General features: G+C 39.6%; 1 protein-coding gene, 3 non-coding genes and 1 pseudogene across 4 annotated transcripts; all 5 read left to right on the top strand.

Moving 5' to 3' along the window:
* Positions 1–7,402: 7,402 nt before the first annotated feature.
* Positions 7,403–10,073, top strand: RPS12 (ribosomal protein S12). Its single transcript, XM_036871159.1, has 6 exons — positions 7,403–7,503; positions 7,633–7,683; positions 7,860–7,976; positions 8,916–9,018; positions 9,469–9,570; positions 9,980–10,073. The coding sequence occupies exons 2-6, from the start codon at positions 7,670–7,672 to the stop codon at positions 10,040–10,042; spliced, it is 399 nt and encodes a 132-aa protein (XP_036727054.1). The 5' UTR covers positions 7,403–7,503; positions 7,633–7,669; the 3' UTR covers positions 10,043–10,073.
* On the top strand, positions 8,200–8,272 carry LOC118905577. The gene has a single exon (XR_005022281.1). It is a non-coding gene; the product is annotated as a small nucleolar RNA SNORD101 (small nucleolar RNA).
* Positions 9,310–9,386, top strand: LOC118905585. The gene has a single exon (XR_005022289.1). It is a non-coding gene; the product is annotated as a small nucleolar RNA SNORD100 (small nucleolar RNA).
* On the top strand, positions 9,727–9,856 carry LOC118905584. The gene has a single exon (XR_005022288.1). It is a non-coding gene; the product is annotated as a small nucleolar RNA SNORA33 (small nucleolar RNA).
* A 15-nt stretch (positions 10,074–10,088) lies between the features above and the next one.
* The window catches only part of LOC118904959, a 28,084-nt pseudogene continuing 12,060 nt past the window's right edge, over positions 10,089–26,112 (top strand).

The raw sequence follows: 26,112 nt of genomic DNA, 5'->3' as shown, positions 1-26,112 counted from the left end.
AATTACATTTTAATTTATCTGCTGTGTTTTTAGGTATGTCTCTTTGAATTATATTTTAGTGGTTGCTTAGGGTTTACAAAACACATTCCTAACGTTTCTGATCTATTTTGAGTTAATATTGTAGCACTTCATGCAAAACATTAGAACCTTACCCCCATATAGGTCCACTTATGCAGCGCCAGCTTCTAATCATTTATGTTCTAGTTTTCATAAGCAGTATATCTACAAATGATATGTCCATAATAAAATGTTATAATTTTTGCTTTAAATAGTTACATGTATTTTTTTAATTAATAAGAAAAAATAATGTATCATGAATGATACATGGCAGAGACTCTGGATTCTCTTGTATTCTTTCAAAGAATATTGATTTTTTTTTCTTTTTTAATTTCAGAAGAGTTAATCAACCTTGACTCAAACTTTATAATCTGTTTCTCCAGTGATGGGAAGCAGCTGAAATCTCTGTGCATTTTCTTTAGCCTTAATTGTGTTGCTTTGAGTCTACCCCATGCATGTCTCGCTCAGGGCCAGTTAGAGATTTAGCTGGGTCTATACACAGAATATCCGTCTGCCCCTCTCTGGCTCTCTCCTTTCTGGGATTTCCCCCCTGCCCTCCGTTTTCAGCAGCTGCGGTTGCTCCAAACTCTGTCCTCTGGTTTTCAGGGCAGTAAAACTGAGGACCTCTGACTATTAGTTGTTCCATGTGACACTGACTGGGGGCTCCCCTCATACTAAAAGCCATAAAAATGGGAATTCAGCCAGTGCCATTCCTTTTCCCAAGGGTCAATCTCCACCCCCGCCCTCCAGTTCTGTCTGCTTTTGGTCATTCTCCAGTATCTTCAGGTAGTTGTTTCTAAAATGTTTAGGCTTACATTTATTATCTGCAAGAGGGTTAGTCTTGGAGAACCACTAGTAATTAATATTTATTGTATTTTATTAAACTAATTATCTGTGACAGACTGGGTGAAAAATCTTCATTTAGTCAAACAGTCAGATAGTTTGAGAAGCACTAACTTAAGAGACTTTGTAAAAGTTCCTGTAACCAAGATCCCTGGAACTATCCTGTTTCTACCATTCCGTGAGCCTGATTGCTCAGCAAACACTTATTTCCTGAGCCACTTTTTTTTTTTGTTTAATGTTGACCATAGGTTATTCTGTTCCATACATAAGGATTATAATTGATACAATATTATCCAAGTTTTCTATAATGAACATGCTTACTTGTCCTAATATAAAAAAGCAACAGCTGGGACTTCCCTGGTGTCCAGTGGTTAAGACTCTGCGCTTCCAATGCAGGCGGCGCGGGTTCAATCCCTGGTCAGGGAACTAAGATCCCCATGACGCGCTCATGGCCAAAAAAAAAAAAAAAAAAAAGGGACAGCCGTACTTACAAATTTACAAATAAAGAAATCACCTATAATCTGGAGACACAGGAGGGAAGCTGGTATCAGCTACAGCTCAGTGTCTTGTGGCTGAAGTCATATGATATCGGAAAATGATCACACAGATGTTCAACATTTACTGAAAGTTAAAATTATTGTTTCAAAGTGATGACACAGAATGTCCAAACCAAAAGAGTGTTTAAAAGCATCTCATTCAATTCTCTACTTCATTTTACAGATGAAGCACTTGAGAGGCAGAGACTAGAAGTGTTTTGACCAGAACTACAGAGTCAGAAAACGGTAGAGAAGTGATTATGGAACTAGGACTTTTTTTTTTTTTCTTTAATATAGCTCTAGTTTTAAGCACAGCAGCGGTCCTGGCTTCATTCCAATGATTTTGCAATAAGAACTGCAATTGTCAAACACATGTTAGAGCATAAGGACCCATTTTTCAAAAAAAAGTTACACAGATAACAGCAGAGCTGGTCTTCAGGAAGTAGCCCTGGGACCTGGAATCCTGCACACCCAGGTCCTCCTTGTGCCCCAAGGGAATAAATTTAATGTTAATTTAGGGTTTGCTCTATTAGCACTATTTACTTCATTTATAAATTGCCTGTGTTGTTGGTTTATAATTAGTTTATTCATAAGCTTTAGGTATTGCCTCTAATTATCTTCCTCCGTACGTTTCGTTTCGTTCCTACACATCCTGAATCAGCCCTGTAGGGAGCAGCTGTGGCGCCCAGAGAGCTCTGTGTAGCATCTGGTAGCAAGAAAAACAAGGGCTGAGGAAACAATCTTAGTAATACTTAAGAACACTTAGGTGAGAATTACACAAAAACCTCAAAATATATAGGCTTCATACTTGTCAATACAATAAATTAGCCCCACTGTCCCGCACAGCCTTTTTTTTTTTTTCCTTTAATAAACTGGCTTTTCAATGGAAGGCTTTAAATATTAATTTTCCAAACTACTACTTACAGCCTTTATTAATCTATTCCACTCTTATTCGTCTACTTTATTTATTTTTTATTCTTTTCCCTCTCACCAACTTTCTCCTTCTCCTTTGATTCATCCCTTGATATAATAGGATTCTATTTTCTTTGGCCCAAACCTTTTTTCAGCTACAACTATTTTTCTTCACTATGTTTAAAACCATATGCTACATAAGCCAAGGCTAGACCTATGTGTTCTGGAGCTGCAGCAGGATAATATTTTTGAGTTTTCTCATGTTTCTTAACTTCCATTTCCATCCATTATATTTATTTCTACCCCCAAAGGTAGGAACATTTTAAAAGTTTTCAAATTAAAAGTGGTTTCCTGGGATGCCCAAAGCCTCCAACTAAGTCAAAAAAGGCATTCATTTATGACAATAGTTGCCAACATGGCTTTATTGTTGGTGTGCCGACTACCCAGATGCTTAATCTTACTTCTTTCCATGAATTCATTCAGTACATGTTGGTTTAATGACTCCAGTATGTAAGTCACTGTACTAAATGCTAGATGCTTTAGGACAGGAGGAAGGTAATATTAAGAACCTTTCCATATATTCTCATGTGAAGTTCTTTATAAGGTAAGAAACTACTTAACAGGCACAGTGGCAAACACTTTCAACAACTCTCTTTTTACTCCTCACGATATGCTAGTATTATCACTTTACTGACTCGGAAAAATAAGTCATTTGCCAAAGGCCACAGAGAGAGCTGGAATTGGAACTCAGCTCAGCTGGACCCCACCACTCCATGATATAAAATCTTTCATGTGTACTGGTTTAGCTTCTGTTCCCAGTGTTGGTCTATCTTTCTTTCTTTCTTTTTTTTTAAGTTAGTTTTTATTGGAGTATAGTTGCTTTACAATGTTGTGTTAGTTTCTACTGTACAGCAAAATGAATCAGCTGTACATATACATCTATCCCCTTTTTTGGATTTCCTTCCCATTTAGGTCACCACAGTGCATTAAGTAGAGTTCCCTGTGTTATACAGTATGTTCTCGTTAGTTATCTATTTTATACATAATATCAATAGTGTATGTATGTCAATCCCAATCTCCCAATTCCTCCCACCCTCCTCTTCCCCCTTGGTATCCATACATTTGTCCTCTACATCTATGTCTCTATTTCTGCTTTACAAATAAGTTCATCTATAACATTTTTCTAGATTCCACATATATGCATTAATATACGGTATTTGTTTTTCTCTTTCTGACTTACTCCACTCTGTTTGACACTAAGTCCATCCACATCTCTACAAATGACCCAATCTCATTCCTTTTTATGGCTGAGTAATATTCCATTGTATATATGTACCACATCTTCTTTATCCATTCCTCTGTTGATGGACATTAGGTTGCTTCCATGTCCTGGCTATTGTGAATAGTGCTGCAGTGAACATTGGGGTGCATGTGTCTTTTTGAATTATGGTTTTCTCAGGGTATATGCCAAGTAGTGGGATTGCTGGGTCATATGGTAGTTCTGTTTTTAGTTTTTTAAGGAACCTCCATACTGTTTTCCATAGTGCCAGCTCTGCTCTTTCAAGTAAGCTTTTTGCAGTTCAACTCAAAGATCTTTCCTATCATTTAATCTGTTCTACATCCCCTTCTTTTTTGACATCTGTCATGGGTTGAATTGTGCCCCCCCAAAATACAAAGCTTAAAGTCCCAACCTCAGCACCCCATATCAAGACCTTATTTGGAAATAGAATTGTTCTAGATGTAATTAATTAAGATGAGGCCATACTGGCATAGGGTGAGCCCCTAATCTAGTATAATGGTATCCTTATAAAAAGGAAAAAGTTTGGACACAGAGACAGATATGCACACAGGGAGAACATCATGTTAAGATTGGAGTTATACTGCCACAAGCCAAGGAACACCAAGTTTGCCGGCAAACCTCAGAAAATAAAGAGGAAGGCACGGAACAGATGCCCCCTCACGGCCTTAGAAGTAACCAACGCTGCACATACCTTAATTTCAAACTTCCTGCCTTCAAAACTGTGAGAGGATAACTTTGTTGTTTACGCTACCAGTTTGTGATACTTTGTTAGGGCAGCCCTAGCTAACTAATACATCTACACTTAGATGATTCAGAAACCCAAATTTCTACTGTTCTCTCTTTTTCTAACACTCCAATATTCCCTTTCTCCAATTACTTGACTTTTTAGCACAATAAGGTAGAACCAGTCATACCGTTGCCAAATGTGAGGTGCAAAGAGTTATCTTTGAAATCTACGATCTCCCTCCCACATTTGGGCAATCATCCAAATGGCTGAAGGGTTAGAAGCATGAGCTTTGAAGTCAATTGGGCTCAAATATCAGTTTCCACATTTACTATCTGTGTGATCTTGGGCAACTCTCTTAAGTCTGAGTTTCTTTCCCCGTTAAAGGGGGCTAACACCACCACTACCACATGGAATTTCAATGATTAAGGGAGAAAATAAATATATGATAATAGTTTAGCACATAAACTAAACTGGCATGTAGAAAGTACTAAACAAAATTACTTATTATTATCATTATTGTTTCTAAAACAAACTTTAGAATTTATTTTTCATGTGTATTTCAGACACATTTGTGTACATTATGTTAAGTATTATGATCTGCTGGTATGAGAGTGACTCTATTATGTTCTATTTGGTTTGTCTTTCACCTTTGGCAATATCTAAAATTGAGAGGGCGTGACCTTAAAATAGTGAACTAGGAGAATCTACATTAGAGAATCCTTGAATCACTAGTGTGCCCTTTAACTTTATCCCTGAGATTAGAACCAGTTATATAACTAGGACATCAAAACAAAAATGCAGCTCCAGTTCTAAGAAGGGAGGTTTCAAACTGATAGAAAAAGCATTTATTAAGGTGAAATATTAAGGCCCATGATACCTGAGTCTAAAAGATAATCATTTTTCCCCTCTATGAATACGTTGTTTGGCAATGATTATTTTCCCATGTCTTTACCAAATTCCATGCCTCCTCCCTAAGATTTTTTTTTGGGGGTGGGTGGGTTAGAAATCTACTAATATGCTTAGCATATTAACTTTGATTAACTTCAGATGAAAAATCTGCTGAAACACTATCACATTTCCTTGCAAAAATACAAACGTGTTAAGGTAAAAAAGACAAGGAGGCTTCCATGCCTTTGGCCTTACTCTTTCCTTCACTTAGAATAATTTCTTTCCTTCTACCCTTCCTGTTTGAAATCCTTTCTTTCTCTTTTTTCTGTTTCTTTCTTTTTTTTTAGACAGTTTCAAACGCTGCCACAGCCTAAAGGGCTTCTCTTACCTTCCCACTTTGTACGTCCCCTGAGGCCTTTAGGTATTCTCATCTTTGGTTCAAATCTTAATCCCACCACAAACACGAGAGCAGCAGAAATAAACATTCTCATCTTTATAAACTCTGCAGTATTTTTTTTTTAATTTATTTATTTATTATCTTCGGCCGCGTTGGGTCTTCGTTGCTGCGCATGGGCTTTCTCTAGTTGCGGCAAGCGGGGACTACTCTTTGTTGCGGTGCGCGGGCTTCTCATTGTGGTGGCTTCTCTTGCTGTGGAGCATGGGGTCTAGGTGCCTGGGCTTCATTAGTTGTGGCGCGTGGGCTTCAGTAGTCATGCGGGCTCTAGAGCACAGGCTCAGTAGTTGTGGCGCACGGGCTTAGTTGCTCTGCGGCATCTTCCCGGACCAGGGCTCGAACCCGTGTTCCCTGCATTGGCAGGCGGACTCTTAACCACTGCGCCACCTGCAGTATTTTTTTTTTTTAAAGCAAAAGTTCAATAGTTAAATGAAAAAGTAAAGTGAACAACTTTTTAGGATGAGTCATGGATGGAAAGAAGCAGTTTCAACACTTTTAAAATGAAAACTTAAAAGTTAAAAATGAACGACATTAATTAAAATTCCAGTATATCACTATTCTGGCTAACTCTATCTCACACTCTTACCACGTTACTCATTTTTGCTTTCTTCACAGCACTCAAGAATCTAACGTTATCTGTTTGCTTTTGGCTGTTCACTGTATGCACAGTGCTGGCACCTATGAACTGCTTAATTGCTGTCTTGCCGACTTGTCAGAAGAGGAAGTCAAAACACTAGAAAAAGGACGGTACTGATTACATTCGGCTGTATTTCATGTATCTGCGTTGGAAGTGCTGGTAGGGGAATGGCCAATCAATGCAAAATTCAGAATGTTGCTTCCCGGGAAAATCAGAGTTAAAACTGACTTCTCAGGTTGCACTCCTAACTCCGTCAGTCCTGGAAGGCGAAATTAATGCCGGATTTCTCAAAGACTACGTTTTCATCTCTATTATTTCCAGACCCTGTCCCTACGTATGGTACATTGCAGGTGTTTCAATGCACCTGTTAAATCCCGATTTGGACGGGGTTACGAATCCAGGGGACAATTTAGTGTTAAAAAAGAAAAAGAAAACAAACAAACAAACCTTCTTTTAGAACTAACTATATTAGGAAACCATAACCAACCACCGGGCGGGCCAGAGGTTACACTTAACTAACAGTCGCCGGGAAAGTGGAATTTGCGATGCGCTCAGAAGTAGCGAGCTTTCGTTTCATGGAAACAGAGAGACGCGCGCGCGGGCGAAGATCACCCACAGAATGAAAAATTCATGAACATTCAGAATGACTTAAAAGTGAAGGGAGAGAGTGTGCAGCTCAGGGAGGCCCAGTTAGTGGGGTCGACAGGAAATTACAATTATAGTGTCAGAAAGGGTTAAAACTGGTGTTCCGACAGAACCTGGGCTCCGCGGGCCTTACAAGATCGCGCAGACAGAAAAGCTTGGCCCTTCTCGCGCTCCGTAGGACGAGTTGTCTGGGCCTCCGCGGGCCGCGCCCCCGGCGGGGAATGACGTTGGTAGGCTGCCCGCGTTAGTGCCTGTTGTGCGGTCCAATGACCGCCGAACAGAGTCATGCCCGGTCCTGCTAGAAGGCTAGCAGGACCCCTGTCTCAGAACCGCCTCAATCCGGAAACAGAAATTCTCGAGGCCCGGCACTGCCAGAGCCAGCTCTTGCACAGAAGGGAGTGCACATGCGCCTAGGGGTCCTAGGAAACCCTTAAATACCGTCTTGGGAGTACGTTCGGCCTCTTTCCCTGCCGCCGCGGAGCCGCGCGGAGGCGGAGGCGCGGGGTGAGTAGAGGAAAGGCAGGGTGGTGGTTACGGAACGTGGCTCGCTGTTTTTTGCCTGGGATTGGTGATGAGTATCTGTGCCTAAATTGAATGTTTTTATTCACCAGTTTTTTGCTTTTTATTTTGTAGTGCACTCAAGATTCGGCTCCACCCGTAACCCACCGCCATGGCCGAGGAAGGGTGAGCCCAGGGCCCGGGGTGGTGGTGCGGCCCAGGCGTGGGCTTCGAGGCGGCAGTGCGGGCTCTGGGTCGGCCGTGGCGCCTTAAGCGCGTCTGACCTACCTCGCTGATGACTGTCAAGTGCAAGGCGTTAGATGGTGTGCGGGAACTTAATAGTTTAATTTTTTGTGTTTCAGCATTGCTGCTGGAGGTGTAATGGACGTTAATACTGCTCTGCAAGAGGTGCTGAAGACCGCCCTCATCCACGATGGCCTAGCACGTGGAATTCGCGAAGCTGCCAAAGCCTTAGACAAGTACGTGTATCAGTCTCAATACGGTGGGGTATTGGAACCGGAACAAAACTGCAGCCGAGGGAAGAAAGCGTGAAGTTCATGGTGTTAGCACAAAGGTTCTGAATGGCATCCGTTCTACAGGAAACCTAGGAAAAGGTATCAGAACTCAGATCTCTAATGGCCCACTTAAAGTGTGTGGGTTTGGAATGGGGATGAGCACTTGATTCCTAAAGTAAACTACAGTGTTTGAATGATGACTTAAATTGTCGGATACCCCTTCACTCCTTTTATGAGTGAAAACTAACAGTCTGACAAACCTGTAGCTTTTGGGCCTAATTTCACTGTTATTTAGGGGATAGGTGGGAACCTTTATTTAGCACTTTGCAAATTAAAAGCATTATATTAATGTGGTAGAAACATCTGGTTTTGGTATGAACTTTGTACAGTAGTTCTGGAGATCAGTGTGGATGTGGGATAATTGTAAATTTACTCAGGTCTCTGGGTGGGTAACATTGGCAAAACAACTGTTAACTATTAGAGCTGAACTTAAATGTCATGAAAGGGTTACTAAGTTAGGTAAATTTAAGTGTATTCAATTTGTAGGTTGGCCAGTTGAATCCAGTGAAAACAGCACTTGTTGGAAAGTTCCTGGTACGAGTCTACTATTTGTACCTTGAAAATACTCTGCAATATTAAGGGTCTGGGCTAGTAACAGGTAACAACTTAGTAAACTAGTTCCTATATATAAAATTTGAAGTTTTAAGAGTTACTGAAGACGGGGTGATTCTGTAGATGAAGTTAAGAAATATATGCTCGGTGGTAGCTACATCAAACTAAAGGTGTGTTCTTCAGTGGCTGCTTATGTTTTGCCAGTGTAGCCAGTGCAAAGATAACTCTTCTAAAGCACAGTAGTGGATTTAGATGTGAATTTTAGCGTCTAGTGTTCGATTTGCATTTCAGGCGCCAAGCCCATCTCTGTGTGCTTGCATCCAACTGTGACGAGCCAATGTATGTCAAGCTGGTGGAGGCCCTTTGTGCTGAGCACCAGATCAACCTGATTAAGGTAAGTTTCTCGCTGAATTTGGTTTTTTGAAAGCCAAATTAGCTTAATGGAAATTGGGCCAGTTAGGGACATGTGTCCATATAAATGCTATCCATAATGATTTTTGTCATACCAGAGCAAATTTTGTAACGAGCTCTTTGTTTTCTGCAGGTGTGAAAAGCGTCACAAACTTGGCATTCTTGGCTATGCTAAAGCTAGTTCTAGGAACATTTTTATTCCTGCAGAATTAAATGCTAATTTTATGTTGATACAGAACAAAACATAGGTAGGGTGTTGATAGGGGGTCTTGGTGCTGTGTATGATGACAACTGGCTCCCTCTACTGAACTGATATGAGGAAACTGCCATGTCACCCTCTCTGACTACAGCTGCCTTTCATATAATGTACTGTGTTATCAATAGCATGAAAGCCTTGGAGTGTGGTCATCTTTGTTTTTATTCCCCCTGATAGGTTGATGACAACAAGAAACTAGGGGAATGGGTAGGCCTCTGTAAAATTGACAGAGAGGGAAAACCCCGTAAAGTGGTTGGCTGCAGCTGTGTGGTGGTCAAGGTAAGTCGGTACCTGTGTGCGGGGTGAAGGCTGCGCTGGGTAGACGCGCTTCACTGTGAGTTACGTCAAGAATCTCTTCGAAGCAAAAAATGCGTAATCTTCAACAGACTTAGAAAAAGCCTTCTGCCTTGCAGGAAAGGGAAATAAGCCATAATTAAGCCAGACAATGAATCTGCTTACCTGAATGTGTTTCTGCAGAAATTTAGAAAATGCTGGCAAGAGGAAAGCCATGTTACGAGCCTTGTAGACATTGAAGTCTTTAAGGTCCCTGAAAATGGCTATAAGACATTTTAATGGTGGGAAGCATTTTCACGAGCTGTGCTGATTTTTTTAAAAGCTGTATTATAACTAGTGCTAACAACTTAGTGGAGTTTCTCAATTTTAGTAAAATCGCATATGTTTTTTTTAGGACTATGGCAAAGAGTCTCAGGCCAAGGATGTCATCGAGGAGTACTTCAAATGCAAGAAATGATCAAATAAAAAAACTGGGCTCTTGTTCCTCATCTCTGGTTTTTTATTTGGGGCAGTAAAGTAAGGTCCCTGTTAATGAAGAACAAAAGATATTCATTGAAAAATAACTGGAAGCATGCTATCTGTCACCTGGTTCTAAGTGAAAGCCTATTCTCCCAACCAGTAAGTAACTTCAGTGTTGGCAAGTAGAAGAGCCCAAGTAAAGATAGGCTTACAGTGAGGTATTGGTGACTGGGTTTCTTGGGTGTGGACGTTTATCACGACTATGACGAGGCCATCCTAGAAACTAGAGGAAATGGGTTGAGGCTAGTCAAGTGTGGGTGTCAGTAATTTAAAATTCTGAAGCTGGATTGGATTTAGGCTGTGGGACACTAGAAGGTACATGAAGTCCAGGTACGCTTACGCACATGCCCATTAGGGAAGGTCAGAGTATCTTATTTACCTAAATATTAGGCACAGAAACAAGATGTGCTTCCGTGTATTTCTAGTCCCTCTAGAAACTCAGTAGGGAGAAGTAGTGGTGACCCATGTTCTTCAAGCCTGGATCAAGTTGGGTTTGTTTGTATGAGTATGAAATGTTGAGCCAGTTAGGACTAATGGAAGTCTTAAAATTGGAATCCCTTGTGAATTGCCAGCTGGGGTACTTTGAGTTTCTCTGCCCTGGTTTGCCTGTCTTACTATACAGTTACAGGGCACATGTGAAGGGAAAATGAATTTAGTTTGCTTTTAATTGTGATTTCTTTATATCACTGTCTACTTAACATTTTGAGTCCCTATGCTGTATTTGGTGCTGTTTGAGTCTGTTGATGCAGTGGAAAAACCATATTTTTGTTTGATCCTTTATGGGAAATTGTGTAATTCAAGCTAGGGAAAACTGTTGGATTACAGCAAAGTGCATTTTCATATTCACCCCTTTTTGAAATTAGTGCTGGGAAGACTTGGTGAAGCTAATCTGTTTGCTGAATGTTACCTCTGATTTGGGATTACATCAGCATTGGTTTTTCGCGATTTCCATATCTGCTGTCAGCTGAGCTACAAAACACACTTAAAGGAATATTCTACTCTTGACCCTATCTTACTGTAAGTACTACCTGGCTGAGTCCATTGTTGAAAATTCACTTTTAGTGTGTTTTCTGGCTTCTGTCTGCTAGAATGTTACGGTCACCAAGACACTTATGGTCAAACTAGCTTCTTAATGACCTTTTTCTTTTGACCTCTTCCTGACTTTTTAGAAAAATTTATTTGTGGTCTACTTTGGCCTTTGCCACGCTGTCCCTCAGTCCCTTGTTTCTCCCTCTGCCCACCCCTTCTATTGTCATAGTTTCAGAGTTCAGGCTGGTCCTATTTACTTCTCTAAGGCCAGCCTGGGACAGTTTCCACTTTGTTTGTCTTTGATCAGCGCTACACTAATGGTGCGCACTAGACAGCACCCCGTGAAAACCTTCAAGTTTTGTGTGCCTCAAAGTGAATTTTATCTTCCCCTTAAGGTCAGTGCTTTTTGTGAGAGGAAGGGGAAGAGCTATTGACCTGCTAATGTATGCCAAGCTCTGCACCAAGTGTTAACATTTTTTTGTGTTACTTCTGTCGATTTCCCAAGCCAGAGCCCTCGGATGTCCTTTGCTCCTACCTCTGCCTTTTATAGCCTGTAGACTCCAGGTGGCAATGGCCCCAGTTTTTCATCCCCACTGCTCAGTTGCAGTGAAGTGATTATCCTTTTCTTCATGACTGAATCTATTAGCTCTTTCTGCCTTTGCCTGAAGTACCTTTCTTTTTTGTCTACCTGGCAGTCTTCAAAACCCAGCTCAAAGGAACGTAGCTTTAGCCTTGAAGTTGTGACTTGTCTATAGCTTCTATGGGATTCATGAGGGAGCCCATCCATGCAGAGGTGCCAGGGCAGAAGCAGATGTCTTCTTTCTCTTACTGGGGAAAATAATAGTTTGAGGGCATCCCTCATGAGACTCCCCTTTCACTGGGTTGCAAGAAAACCTCCAAGCCAAATCCATTTTCTTTGTTCTTAACTCTTACACGTTAAAATTTTTGTCTGGTCCTGATTTTATTAAAATTTCTATTATATGTAGTTTTGGTAAACCACTTTAAATTCTTTTTAAAATAATCGGGGCATCCATAGAAAAATTGTATGTAAAAAGGCTGTATTAGGTTGGTGTCCATTAAAAACAAGAATTTGTCCATCTTAAACTGGATTGTTGAGGCAATGAAAACATAGGCAGAGGTGTTATAAACCGTAGAAATGTGGAAACATCTGTCTTACTGAAGACTAATCTAGCCCTTAAAATGGAGCTTGAATTTTTTTTTTCTTTATAGATGAGAGTACAAAAAGTTGGGCTCAAGGAATATGTTAAGCACGAGCAAGCTTTGCGTATTTCTGCCCTCTTCATAGATAGAGGAGGAAGAAGAGGATATTTAACCAAGGAGGGGAAGTAAGATCACAGCCTTCATTCCAGGCTGAGGGTGGGGCAGGGTGATGGCTCAGTGGGGTGTAGGGCATTGTCCTCCCAGCTAGGGTCCTCATAACGCTCAATCCACAAGGCAGTACGGAATCTGCAGGAGTAATTTCTAGCAGGAGCAATGGAGGCATCATGGCTGGGCTAGGCAGGTGCCCAAGAGATGCCACCAGGCTTCCCCAGCCTCCCAGAGAGAAACTGTTGGATGAAGTCTGACTCATTGCCGGTGGCCAGGTGCTGGGGGCAGAGGGGTGGTCACAGTCAAAATTGAAGATTAATTGTACAGAGGGTGATCAGGTATTTAGGGCTTGGGCTACATAAATATTAACACATCAGTGTTCAGAAGGCTTGGTGGTACTGGTGCTCCCCAGGCAAAAATCAGTCCTTTTTAAAAAACAGTGGCTTACCCTTCAAATGGCATAAGCACACCTAAATTAAAACTTTATCATATCACAAGTGAGATGTATCAGCCAGTTTTTTTACCCAAAACATACAGGGCCAAGTCGCAGTCTGCTGATGAAAGTTGCATTACAACCTGGCTTTTGCTAGAAAAGGCTTAGAAATGAGGGAGGTGGGTGACCCTAGGAATTATTAAGACCTGCACTAAAGGGGCAATCTTTTAAGCTCTCTTAGTTTGTATGAAACATGCCTTAAGAGTGTCGTTTCTTGGCATTTCTTTTGCTCCTTGTTCACTGACCACTTTCATCACCGCATTTCTAATTTGTTTTCAGTGGCAAATTGGCTTTGGGAAGGGGATGAACAAGAGTAGAGACAGAAGTGCTTTTATAGGTAGAAGCTGAGTCTCGGGTTTCCTCTTTAGGAACTGAGTTGTGAAACGTGAAGGTGGAGACTGGTGGTTATTCTGTGGCCCTAACAACCTGGGAGGTTCTGTTAACCTTGCATTTTCTGATGATAAAGGGTGAGAAAAATTGTAAAGCATCAATTTAGTTAACCCATTCATTGACCAGTAATTACAAATGAAAGAATGGTTATAGCTATAAGTATGCTTACTGCAGAACTCTTAACAGAACTTGTTGGTTGAAGGAGGGGAACAATTAGGTAAAATGTGACACATTTACATAATGGGGTATTACGGTGCCATAAAAATGGACAGAATGGAAGGGTATTTGTCAATGTATTTTTAAAGCAATAGTTAAAGCATGTACAGTAAGACCACATTTTGTAAAAAAAAAAAATTACATAAGGGCACATGCCTTCAGAGAAGAAAGGTTGGAAGGATATACATTAAGGTTTTAATGGTTACTTCTGGAAAGGTGGGTATTTTGGTTTTCCTTTTGCTTTGTTTTTCTTTAATATGTATTGCTTTTGTAGTAAGAAAACATTCTTAATTAAAGAAATGAAAGAATGGTACAAGATAGTCTTAGGGATAATTTTAAGTAGCGTTAATATAAAAATTTTTGAATGTTTTGTGAACATGTGAATTTATTTACTTGTCTAGTAAAATAGCACTTGGATACAACAGGTCAGCTTTAAAAGACTTGAGTTCAGACCTAACCAGCAGAGGGCAGTAAGAAGCTAGTGTCAGAGGGACCTGTCAGTAAAAGACGTGGAGATAAGCATGGACTAGAGCAGGCTCCCCTTAGGAAGAGATTTCTTCTCCCACTCCTTGAAAATTGTTGGCCTTTAGTTTAGTATTTCTGGTTGCTCTTGCTCTGTGTCTTGATACTGTAGAATCCACACTCCCCAGCTGGTGAGGTCAATTCAACGTGTGCTTTGGGAGGTTGTCAGTAGAGGTGACTAGTTATTTTATATACAATTAAGAAATAGAGACTACAACATATTCCTAGAGGAAAAGGTTTTGCTCTGTGACAGTGGATTGTATGTTCTTGTTAGGCCCCTTTCTCTTCCACTAAATGAGAATTTGTTTGAAGCTACCTGAAGACTGAAAGGTTTCAGAGCAGGCCTATTCTGGAAAAATGGGCATGATTTGGAGAGCATCAAGGCAACAGCCATACTCTGGAGATTATAATCCACAGTATAACTCCATGGAAGCGCTGACTTTGTTCTGTGCTGCATCTCTGGTGCCTAGGGTAGTGCATGGTGTAATAGGCACTCTTATAATCTGTTGGATGAATAGATTTGACCTGCCTATTTGTTTAGTCATTTAATTTGTGGGTTTCCTTCTCAGGCTTAAACTCCCCAGCCTCTTTGACACTTTAATTTCTCATGTTCCTTTTTTTCTGGCAACAAAAGTGAATCTCTCAAGCTTGGCCTCTTCTAGACTAGAATGGTGCCACGTTTTCTCAACTTCCCGTCCCTCCAGCTCTACTCTAGGGAGCAGGGTAGAGAAACGTATCCTATCACAATATGGGGCCCACAGCTCTAAGAGTCTGAAAAAATTTTAAAAGCCATTATGAGACTTGGGAACAGTAAAAAGCACATGAATTCAGGGAAACACTTTTTACACTGCAGTAATTTCTTTTTGAAGCTTGTTTATCCAGACACATGCCAACAGCACAGTATTGTATGAGTGATGTGAACTAAACCTTACACAAATGTACTTGGCTTTTTATTTTTTCCTTCTTTCAACTCAACTGCTCCCAACTAAAATTTACAAACAGATATAAAAATCCTGTTTGTACCTGGTTGGCTTGTTAGAGAAATATGGGGTAAAAGACCTGTGATATTTCACAGTGCTGCCACCAGGTTAAAAGGAGCAAAGTGCACATAAATAAATATGAGATCCGTAAGGGGGAAATAAAGTATTAACATACAAAATGCTGTAAATTAAAAATCCTGGGTTTTTTTAGATTTGATGCTTGCATATATTTGGTGAGTTCCAGGGGTCGGCAGATGTTTTGCTAAATGGGTGCATGTTGTGTCTTGCTGGGAGGTATTTACCCACACATACATCATAAAGTGTTGCAGTTACACCAGTATTTCAAGAGGGAGTACATGTATAATTTTTAAGCAGAAATAAAACCTTTTCTATCCCCACCCACAAGCTAGTGTTTTGAAATAAAATTATCCAGTTCAAAATTTTATATTCCAATTTTCTGTCATGTAAAGAGTAGAAGTTTTATTTTCAAATAAACATGAAAATGATAATGTGGATGATATTAACATGCAGAAGCAAAGTTCAGAGCCCTACGTGGAGAGGAAACAGTTTATGTGAAATTTTTTAGATTTTAAAATAACTTAATCTCAAGGCATAAAAATTAACTTGTTACCTTTATTGTTGCCTAGTGTTGTCCTGTGAAGTGAGGCTCATTCAAAGTGTTGCAGGTTGCATTGCTGCCATGTGGAGTCTTGGGTAATAGACTGCAGGGCAGATGGAGGTTTAGCTAACATTCAGTTACAGTTTGAAACTTTCCTGTTGGGTGGTAGTAAAGATCAAACAGGTAAGAAATGAGCTGCTCTTCAAAGAAACTTCTGTGTTTTGGTAAAACACATGAGGGTGATTCTCCTGTCAGAGCCGTGTAACAGTGGGCAGCAACAGTTTCTTCAATGAAGCGGAAACCTTGCCTGCCTGATTACAGGACCGTCCAGGGCGAAATAACCATTTGTAAGTAAGAGTACAGATTATTTGTGGCAAGTGAAGGCAACATTTTAAAAGCAAGCTGTGTTTCTGAGGGGTTGGGGAGAGAAGAAGAGAGAAAGATGGGAGAGGAGTGGGGGAAGGAGAGGGACGAGACAGGGAGAGAGATGGAAAGAGGGAGATGTGGGGAGGGAGAGATGACGTGTTCGGTTTCTCATAAACTAGTATAAAGGATTTATTCTACACAATTTTTCAGTTAAAAAAGAAAATGTGAACGTTCACCTTGGATTTTGGAAGGTCAGCATTCACTTAACATTATAAATCAGTCAAAAATAAGTATAATTGAGTTGAATATTAGCTGACCAGTTATCTTTTATTGCATTAGGTAGAACCCCAGTAGTTATTTTCTTTGGTGAGTCTCAACTGAAATGGTATATTAATCAAGTGAAAGTGCTCGTAATCATTGCCAGTCCCCAGACTTGTACTTGTACGTTGAAATTTTTTCTCAGCAGCAAAGTAAAATATTTTACCCTGCCTATATAGTTTAACTCTGTCTTCCTAGTAAGGCATTCACATTTAGAAATTAACAGCCAGTTTGGATAAGAGATGCAAACTCTTATTTAAGGGAGAAGATACATTTAATAAGATTTATATTGCTTTATGTAAACTAGAAAATAACGGAAGCCAAATCTCCCCAACATATAAACAATATGTAACAAAAACAAATCCCCTGTGTAGAGTTGAGTGGAAGAGCATGTAAACTTGCTTTAACCCTGTAATTCTATGATTCCGTGATTTCTGCTTTGATACTTTGATAATGAAAGGTAAGCAGTTGTGCAAAAGAAATACAACTATTTTAACATTTTGCACTCCTATGCGATTCCCAAACTGCTTCATGTTATGTTTTTTTTTTTTTTTTTGGCCGCACCGCGGGGCATGGAGAACTTCCCTGACCAGGGATCGAACCCACACCCCCGTCCCTCAACCTGCTTCATGTTTTTTTTTTTTTTTTAATTTTTATTTTTGGCTGTGTTGGGTCTTTGTTGCTGTACACGGGCTTTCTCGTTGCAGTGAGTGCGGGCTTCTCATTGCGGTGGATTCTGTTGTGGAGCATGGGCTCTAGGCGCGTGGGCTTCAGTAGTTGTGGCTCACAGGCACTAGAGCGCAGGCTCAGTAGTTGTGGCGCACGGGCTTAGTTGCTCCGTGGCATGTGGGATCTTCCCGGACCAGGGCTTGAACCTGTGTCGCCTGCATTGGCAGGTGGATTCTTAATCACTGTGCTGCCAGGGAAGGCCAACCTGCTGCTTGTTTGATTTTAGTCCTTTGAAGAGGCTCTACCAGGAAGGGGCTCTTATGTAATTCTGGGCTCTATTTAAGACTAATCATTTAGTGTAAAAAACAAACAAAAAATATTTCTATAATATCTACATGATTACCTCTCAAAGTTAGTTTATTGCTAAATGATAACAAAATTTAGGGAATAAAAACAAATGATTACAGTCTTCTACTTAATGACACAAGTGATATTCTTTGATACTGTCATCTAAAGTAATCATTAATGGTGATTGTGGTAAATTACTTTCTAGAGTTAGTAGTATCATTACTGGTTGTGTTATTTTCTAGAAGTAACTATGTGGCCTGACCAAAATGTGGCCTTGCTACTTTCTTGCTGTATTTCTGGAGAAGATGTTCTCTCTTGCCCAGAGAGAATTGGGCCGGGAGTTTAGGCCTGAAGTGACGAGTCTCCCATTGCAGACTCTACTTGCAGTTAGAATCTGAATTTTTCAGTTGAAAGGACCTGAAAAATGATCTCATTTGGTTCCCTCATTTTCCAGCTGAGAAGACAGAGCCTCCACACCCCAGGATATGCTCCAAGCAGACTTGGACATGTGGGTAAACTGATTATAGGATTTGTCATTTTGTTGAAGATTAAAATATTCTATATTTAATATATGTGGAAGGAATATACTTTGTAAATTGATATGGGTGTATTGGTGAAGAATATCAGGGATGAGGACTTAAAGATACTATGAGTCCAGAAACACTTTTTAGTGCATGAAAAATAAGCTAACAAGGGCAATTTATTGGCTTCCACAGGAGGCGTGTACAGATGTGGAAGAATGTTTATACAAAGCCAAAATACACAAGCATCATCTCCCACAGGCCGTCATTTGCACTGTGCACTTTGAGTTTGTGCAGTGTTTTCCTGATCTGTAGTTATTCCATTAATTTAGGCCACCAACAGTGATGTAGAACGATGAAGTCTCCAGAACTAGGGATCTGCCACAGAACCCTTGTTGGGCCCCTAATACACAGGTGAACTAGCAGATCCGAGGATGTGTCTTTAAAGAGAAGGGAAGACAAGGGGAGCCATTTGTCCATAAGAGCGAGATTTGAAGAAAACCTGTCTCAAAGTGAATAATGGGTGTATTTTACAAAAGATTGCAGCTAGTTCTTTGCCTTGCCATTAAAGTTAATAAATTAATGTTAATTTTCAGAAGCAGTTATAAATAACTTTAAAGAAGGAGTTATCTATAGTTGGTTGGTAGGGGAATTGGGCTTCTTAAAAATAATCCTGGATTAGGTATCCATTCTATAGTGTTGGCAGAGAAGAACCTGCTTCTTAAAGATCTCTTTAAGATGAATGAGCATAAGATGCGGATTCTCATCCTAGACTACAATGCAGTTGCTGTTCACAAAAATCTGGGGAAGACAATTGCGTTAACACACCAGTGTTACTGATTTATAGTTGATTCCAAGAGCAGAAGAAAAATACTTTTTGGAGATACGGAATTCTGGTGGATATGTTTTCAGATTATGAAATTTAGAGATGAAAACCTTTTGAAAAGTTCCTTTATTTTCTTTTATCTGTGCTTCGGTAAAATTCCAAAGGAAGGCTAATTTCTGTTGTTAGCTTTTGTCTTCCACTTACTTTTTTTTTTAAAATTAATTAATAATTATATTTATTTTTGACCGTGTTGGGTCTTCGTTGGTGCGCGCGGGCTTTCTCTAGTTACGGTGAGCGGGGGCTACTCTTCATTGTGGTGCACAGGCTTCTTATTCCGGTGGCTTCTCGTTGCAGAGCATGGGCTCTAGGGCGCGCGGGCTTCAGTAGTTGTGGCTCATGGGCTCAGTAGTTCTGGCTCGCGGGCTCTAGAGTGCAGGCTCAGTAGTTGTGGTGCACGGGCTTAGTTGCTCTGCGGCATGTGGGATCTTCCCGGACCAGAGCTCGAATCCGTGTCCCCTGCATTTGCAGGCGGATTCTTAACCACTGCGCCACCAGGGAAGCCCCTACTTGCTTCTTTTTGAGTGTTTCTAAATTTGGATTCATGGGAGAGAAATCAATTTCCTGAGAATGCTTTAGTTAAAATTAACATATATGATTGTTATTTTTAATGTTTTAAAATGTTTTATTTTTATATGTTTAAAATGTTTTAATGTTTTAAAATATTTTATTGTACAAAATAGATGATTACAATTTAGGTAATATGAAAACAATATTCAGAAAAGTCAACTACCAGTTTAATGTTTAAATAAAGACTTCAAAACTTCTCTGGAATAGCTTCTATCTAAAACAAACCAAATTTAAAATTACTATGGATTGCCATCTTTATTAAAATTGGTTTTAATTTTCTGGCTTAAGAAACCTTTATAATAAAGAGCGAACAATCTCTAGTTGTTAGTTTTATCCAACACCACTTTGCGTTCCTTTTGAGGGTCATTTCAGTGCATTCTGTGCAGTGAACAGGAGAGGGCAGCATGACCTCAGCTGTTGGAAAAGCAGTGCAAACCAGTCTTTCTGAGCAGAGAAGGCTGGGAGCTGATGAAGAGCAGAGTTATAGCAGCAGGTGCTGCAGCGTGTCTATCAAGCAGGATACACAGGAAACAAATGTGAAATAAAACTGTTTAATGCCTCTGAATGCTGCGGAGTTTTACGCGTATTTTCCAGAGTAATAGCCCCTTCCCTTGTAAAAATGAAATGGGTCAGATGTTGAGATTTTTATGGGATTTAGAAAGCTGTACATGCCTAACAAAGAACTTGGCTCTACAGCTGTGGGTTTTCTAATCTCTATTTTTTTTATGGAGTAGTAATTTTCTAATAATACTAGACACTCACCTTCCTTATTTCTTCTCAAATTTCTGAACCAATTTTAATAATAATAATAATAAGTAACCAGATCTCAGGTCAGTAAGAGTACATATATGCACCTGAACTGCTGCTGTCTGTTTTGTGGTAGTATTAGTGCAGGAGAGAAAAGGTGAGATTGGTCTATCCATGGATCTCAAGGTCTTAAGACCTCAGCTTCTGTTTAGCATCCAGTTTGCTACCTCTCCTGGAGGAGGCAGCTTCCAGGGAATACAAACCTGCAGTGTGCAACCTGGATATATTTTGCTGAAATATGTGTATATATATATGTGTGTGTGTGTGTGTGTATGTAAATAAATTTACGTATGCGTATAAAGAACTTGTATTCTTTCTTAGCTTCTTTCAGGAAAGTTAACCAGCTATTGGAAAAGTTCCTGGAGAATCAACATGTATTGGCTTTAAGAAAAAAGAGGAGAAAATGAAGGCCTAAATATGAAAGTTTTCTTGCTGCTTATGTTAGGTCTTTACCCTGGTTAGGAAAGAAAAGATTCAAAGGATTATTTTAAATTGACGAGTTGCATTCCAGCCTCAACTTTCACTTAAAAATTCTATATTCTTAGAAGTCTCGTTTAGGAGATAATTCCCAAAAATCTTACCTCTAAAATGTGGATTTCTGTTGCTCATTTTCAGTAACTTTTGAGCTTTAATTTCCTCATGTCTGCATACAATCTGCTTTGGGCAATGCTTACTGTTCCCTCCCACACCCCACCATTTTGAGAAAGCAACCCTTTTGTAATGTCATAAATTTGACTTTTGTGTACTGAACAGAGCATTTTTAATATGCTCACTCTTTTTCCATTAAAATCCTGGGTTAACAAATGCATAATACAGCATTTATGGATTCAGCAGAGATCCAAAGGTGAACCTGAAATTTCATCTACCGCTTGGCGGCTTATATCCCTGGCAGGGTTACTACATCAGAAATAATGACTTGAGTGTGAATTCGAATGAATGAAAACCATAGATGCTGAATCGTAATGCAGTCAGAGGTTTATCCTGGCCTCCATACATAGTAGGAAGGGAATATCTGATTTTAAAAGCCATTTCACCTTTTTCAGTATGCTAGGTCTCATTAAATAATTGTGAACAAAGACACTGGTACTAATTTTCATCCTTTTTGACATATTAAGGACTTTAAAATGGGATTTGACAGGTTTTTGGTGTGTCTGTAGGGTCGACCGCTGGGCATCAGATTGGCTAGTATAGGTTGTTATAGTGTCTATACCAATCCCCTTGAAAAGGGGATGGTGATGGTGCACACGTGCGTGCGCGCATACACGCACGCGCACACACACACATGTTATAGTGGTTGTTCAGCCCACACTGGCTTTATAGTCTGGTGAGTGGGTGGGGTCCTTGGGTGTGAATCCCGGCTTTGCCAGTTAGTGATTGTGAGACCCTAGAAAAGTCATTTAGCTTATTTAAATCCCAATTCTTTTTCTCTAAAATAGGAACACTAATACCGTCTTAAGAGTTTTCTTGTTTTTGTGAAGATTAACTGAGATAATGTGTAAAGTGCTTAGTCCAGTGTCCAGAACATAAATGATGGTGGTTATTATGGTGATAATAGAATTAGCACAGCAGATTTAAATATATATACAAAGTATAATCAGACTACTTTTTCCTTCCAAATCCCTAACCTACATAAAGATAGCTTTAAGATCTGTTAAAAACTCAGGTATCCCCTAAGGAATAGGTTATAACTTTTTGTTACACAGTGCTTGAGGCAATATATTTGTGTAACTTTCTCAGAAAAGTTTTATAAATAGCTTTCATAGGCCATGGACTTTATTAGGGTCCCAATCCTAAGGGATTCATCGAAGCTGGTCTAAAGATTATTTAGAAAGATTATAGAAAACTGTTCTGCCCAGTGGGAGTTTATGTCTGTTCAGACTCCTGCTCTTGGCTTCAGCTCTCATCTGTGGCTTTGTGCCTCCATAGGTAGCATGTTCATTTAAGAGCATTGGTTGTGGCCATTTGGAGCTTTTATCCTGAACAATATTTCCCAAACAGGAAACTTTTGCACTGTGCTAACATACTGGATGTTTAACACAATGTGTTCATTTTATTTCTGTAGAATCTCTTTGTTGTTGTTTTTACCTAAGAAACAAAATGAGTTTAAGTATTTTGAAAATCTAGGTCTTCTTACTTGAAAGCTCTTTGATTTTGGGTCCTTTGTGCTTTCTTTCAACTACAATTTAGGTCTTTGAGCAATGAGGTCAGATAATCATTCTTTCCCTGCCCTTCTGGTTGCCCATGTGCACTGCCCATGTTAGCTTATAGATTACATACTTAAGAGTTTCTTGAAGGTAGGAAACACTCTTCTTCTGTGCTTTCCCTAATGCCTAATAAGATGTTTTGTTCAAATGGTGCTTAAAAAATGAGGACGTGACTATGAACTCTATATTTTGTGTATTAGGGATGTAAGCACTGCCAAGGATCCTGGAAAGATGACAACTGAACACTATGATAGGGAATATGTATGGTACAGATTAACAAACAGTCTTTTTCCCGAAATTATAATTTTGGCTAATTTAGAAAAGAAATTAAACAGCTACTTTACGTATTGAGTAGATAACATGTTACTCCAAGAGGTGATATGGGCTGAAAAGAGTAAGTTTGGTTAAGTGTAGAGGCAAAATGTAGAAGGAATAGTTAAGGGAAGCTGTGGGTTTTAAGAAATCTGAACTTTAAAGCTAATGTGAGCTGCTGCCATTTTATGGCATTTCTGCCAAGATTGAGTCATTCTATTAAACTGGCAGGGCCCTGGCTTTGACGGTAGGACAGTTCTTATATTTTTAGAAATCAAAAAGAATTGAATGTATCAGTTATAATTGTTTTGTCCTTGTCCCCAGCACCCTTCATTCTCACCTAGCAAAACCCCAACCCTGGATAATACAATACTTCTCCTGGTCCATCCCTGCACCCACATAGCTAAACACCATCACAGAACAGCACACAACCAAACCAACTAGTTTCATGTTGAATATGGATGCAGGTAGGAGGTTAGAAATTGTGGTGGCAACTTGGTGTAATTCTTCCTGATTGTTTCTGTTTTCTCTAATTGAAATAAGAAAGCAAGGTCCAGCTAGAATCAGCATGAGGGGAGGAGGTGATGAAGATTTGAGGTGAGAGGAGAGTGACAGAGTGAAGGGCAAAGCATGTGATCCCACATCCCCTTCAGATCCTGTGCCCATTTCTCAATTCCCATTTACAGCAAAACTACCCACAGGAGTTGTCGATACTCTCCGTCTTCAGTACTGCTTCCAGTTCATCTTAAAACCACTCCGGTCAGGTAATCACTCAAAATGCCCCTGAAGCATCTCTTGTCAAGGTCACTGTGAATTACATGCTGTTAAACTTAATGGTCCACTCTCAGTCCTTAACTTTTTTTCAGTAACATTTGACCGTTGACCGCTCCCTCCTCTGAAGTACTTTCTGGTCTTCTGTTTTTGGCTACTTCATTGGCTCTTCCTTCTTGGTCTGCGTTACTAATTCTTCTTCCTGTCTCTGACCCAGTCTCGGAGAACTCAGCTTTCATTCCCTGGATCTCTTCTTACCCACACCCGCTCTCTTGGTGGTCTCATCCGTATAGATGTGGAGGGCTTCTAATTTATATCTCCGTCACAGGCCTTTCCCCTGAACTCCAAAAGCATTTACCCAACTGCTCACTTGACATCTCTACTTGGATATGTAACAGGCTTCTCTAACCAAACTTATGATATTTCCTCAAAAAACTTACTCCACTCCTGATTCCTCCCCATTGCAGGAAATCACAACTTTATCCTCTTAATTGCTCAGGATTAAAACTTGGGAGTCAAGCTTGCCTTCTCTCTCTCCTGTATACTCCACATTCAGTTCTGTCAGAATATCCGGTTGTTTTTACCTTCAAGATACAGTCAGCATGTGGTCATCTCTTACCCCCTTCACATAGAAAACAGAGCAGCCTGATGTCACATGGTCCAAATCCATGCTGATCATCACAAAGGTAGGAACATGAATTAGGATACATTTTGGAAAAGTTGATAGACCGATGTTGCCTTTTCCTCAATATCAAGCTCCAGCCAGTCAAATGTTCACAGAAAGGTGATGATAATAACTCACTTTTTCTGTTTCTTTGGCATCTACACTCTCCAACCTTAATATCTCCTTCATTGTTAACATTCATTTAGCATGTCCTATGATTGCATGATACTGATTTGTAAATAGGATTAACAAACAGGCCACCACCAGTTCACCTGTGTCAAAATAGCTCTAAAGGAGAAGCCATCTGCGGAGGATAAATGAGAGGCACTTACATGGCCAGAGGAACCTAAAATAAACAGAAGGAAAAAAAAAAACCTGAAATGCTGCAGAACTTGGGAAGCAATTTTATATCAGTTCTACGAAGTTAGAGGGAAATTCAGGAGAAAATCTCATATTCACCTGTGATGGGGACAGCAGCAGGCTGGGCACTGAGGGGACCAGTAGGTATAGTTTTTCAAATGTGTGTGTATTGGTCTTGTGTTTGTATTTGTGAGTATGCACAGTGCTCATAGACTGGACTTAAAGAACAAATTGTTCTTTATTATGGGACTTTCCTGGTGGTCCAGTGACTTAAGACTCTTGGCTTCCACTGCAGGGGGCACAGGTTCAATCCCTGGTTGGGAACTGAGATCTCGCATGCCATAAATAAATACAAAAATTTTTTAAAAATTAAAAAGAACAAATTGTTCTTTATTGTAATTTTAACTTACTACAGCACCTAACAAAGGGCTTTGCATATTAAAAATGCAAGCACTAGTTGAATGAATAAAAATCTACTGAAAAATGAGCATAAACTACAGCATATTAATAAATTAACACTTGTTCTCAGTGTAATGTTTTGCTTATTTAACTGCTGTCTTGATTGAATCTGTTAATTGAAAATAGTCAATGAATAGTCAATAATTTAACCTATCCAAGAGATACATTGAGATACATATCTGTTTTCTTAGCTAAAAGTTAATTGCTGTGATTTCAAACACCTTTTGGATCTACCCCTAAAGAAGTTACAGAAAAATCTGTTCATTTGTTAATCATTAATAATACAGCCATTGTGACTTACATGTATAAATATACAAACTAGATGCTCATGTTGTCAAGTTACTGCTTATTTATAATTTGGATCCTGAGTTTCCTTGGCCACTTCTAACCTGAGCAAAAGTATAGATGACAGAGCAGTGAAAATCCAGTGCCTCTATTGGATGAACAAGTAAAAGATGTGTCTCCAAATGGAGGATCAATAGCATCATTTTATGTATTTATGAATTGGCATGTTAAAGGATTCAGTTTTAAATTGTTAGAACTTTATCATTGCCTCTGTGGTTGCTCCAAAACCTGATTTTGTGCCGTCTGAAGTCACTAGGTAAGAGGAAAATGAAAAAATGTATTTCATATGTTAGATTCATATGTAAATTGAGTGCAGTTATAGGCTTCAGATGAAACACTTGGCTCCTATAGAATTTTTTACATACTGTATAATAAAAGTCTGCAATATGATACCTCACACATCCCCATTAACCTCTGACACGGAATTTGTTCTATTCTGATTGTTTTTTCATTGATACAAGTGTTTGGTGAGGAATTAAGGAGCTTTCCTTCACAAATGTTTTGTTTGATTTACAGCATTTTTGGCTGTGATAGTCCTGGTTAGAATACTTTACTGTTGAAATCTTAAAAAAAAAAAATTAGTTAAATTCCCAAAGGATAATGTGCATCAGTTCTATGTTAAGCTCTTTGTTCAGATTTATGATTTCAGCCTCCAAAATGTGTTTTCACTAACATTATAGCGTGATAGATGAAAAAGTGTGTGCACAGCTTAAAACATTTGGAAATGCTTCTATAAGTTACTTTTATGCTGGGCAGTTTACTTTTTTCATAAACGTATTTCTATTCCATACTCTACTGTCACACAGGTTTCTGAAAGGTGAACATGAACTCTG

This window comes from Balaenoptera musculus, chromosome 12 (genome assembly GCF_009873245.2).
Source record: "Balaenoptera musculus isolate JJ_BM4_2016_0621 chromosome 12, mBalMus1.pri.v3, whole genome shotgun sequence".
Lineage (NCBI taxonomy): Eukaryota > Metazoa > Chordata > Mammalia > Artiodactyla > Balaenopteridae > Balaenoptera > Balaenoptera musculus.
Note: the sequence above shows the minus strand (reverse complement) of the source record. Positions and strands in the feature narration are given on the sequence as shown.

Coding starts and splice junctions, on each gene's coding strand:
- RPS12 (XM_036871159.1), top strand. Junction 9,019..9,468: donor ACCAGATCAACCTGATTAAG/GTAAGTTTCTCG, acceptor TCCCCCTGATAG/GTTGATGACAACAAGAAACT. Junction 9,571..9,979: donor GCAGCTGTGTGGTGGTCAAG/GTAAGTCGGTAC, acceptor TGTTTTTTTTAG/GACTATGGCAAAGAGTCTCA.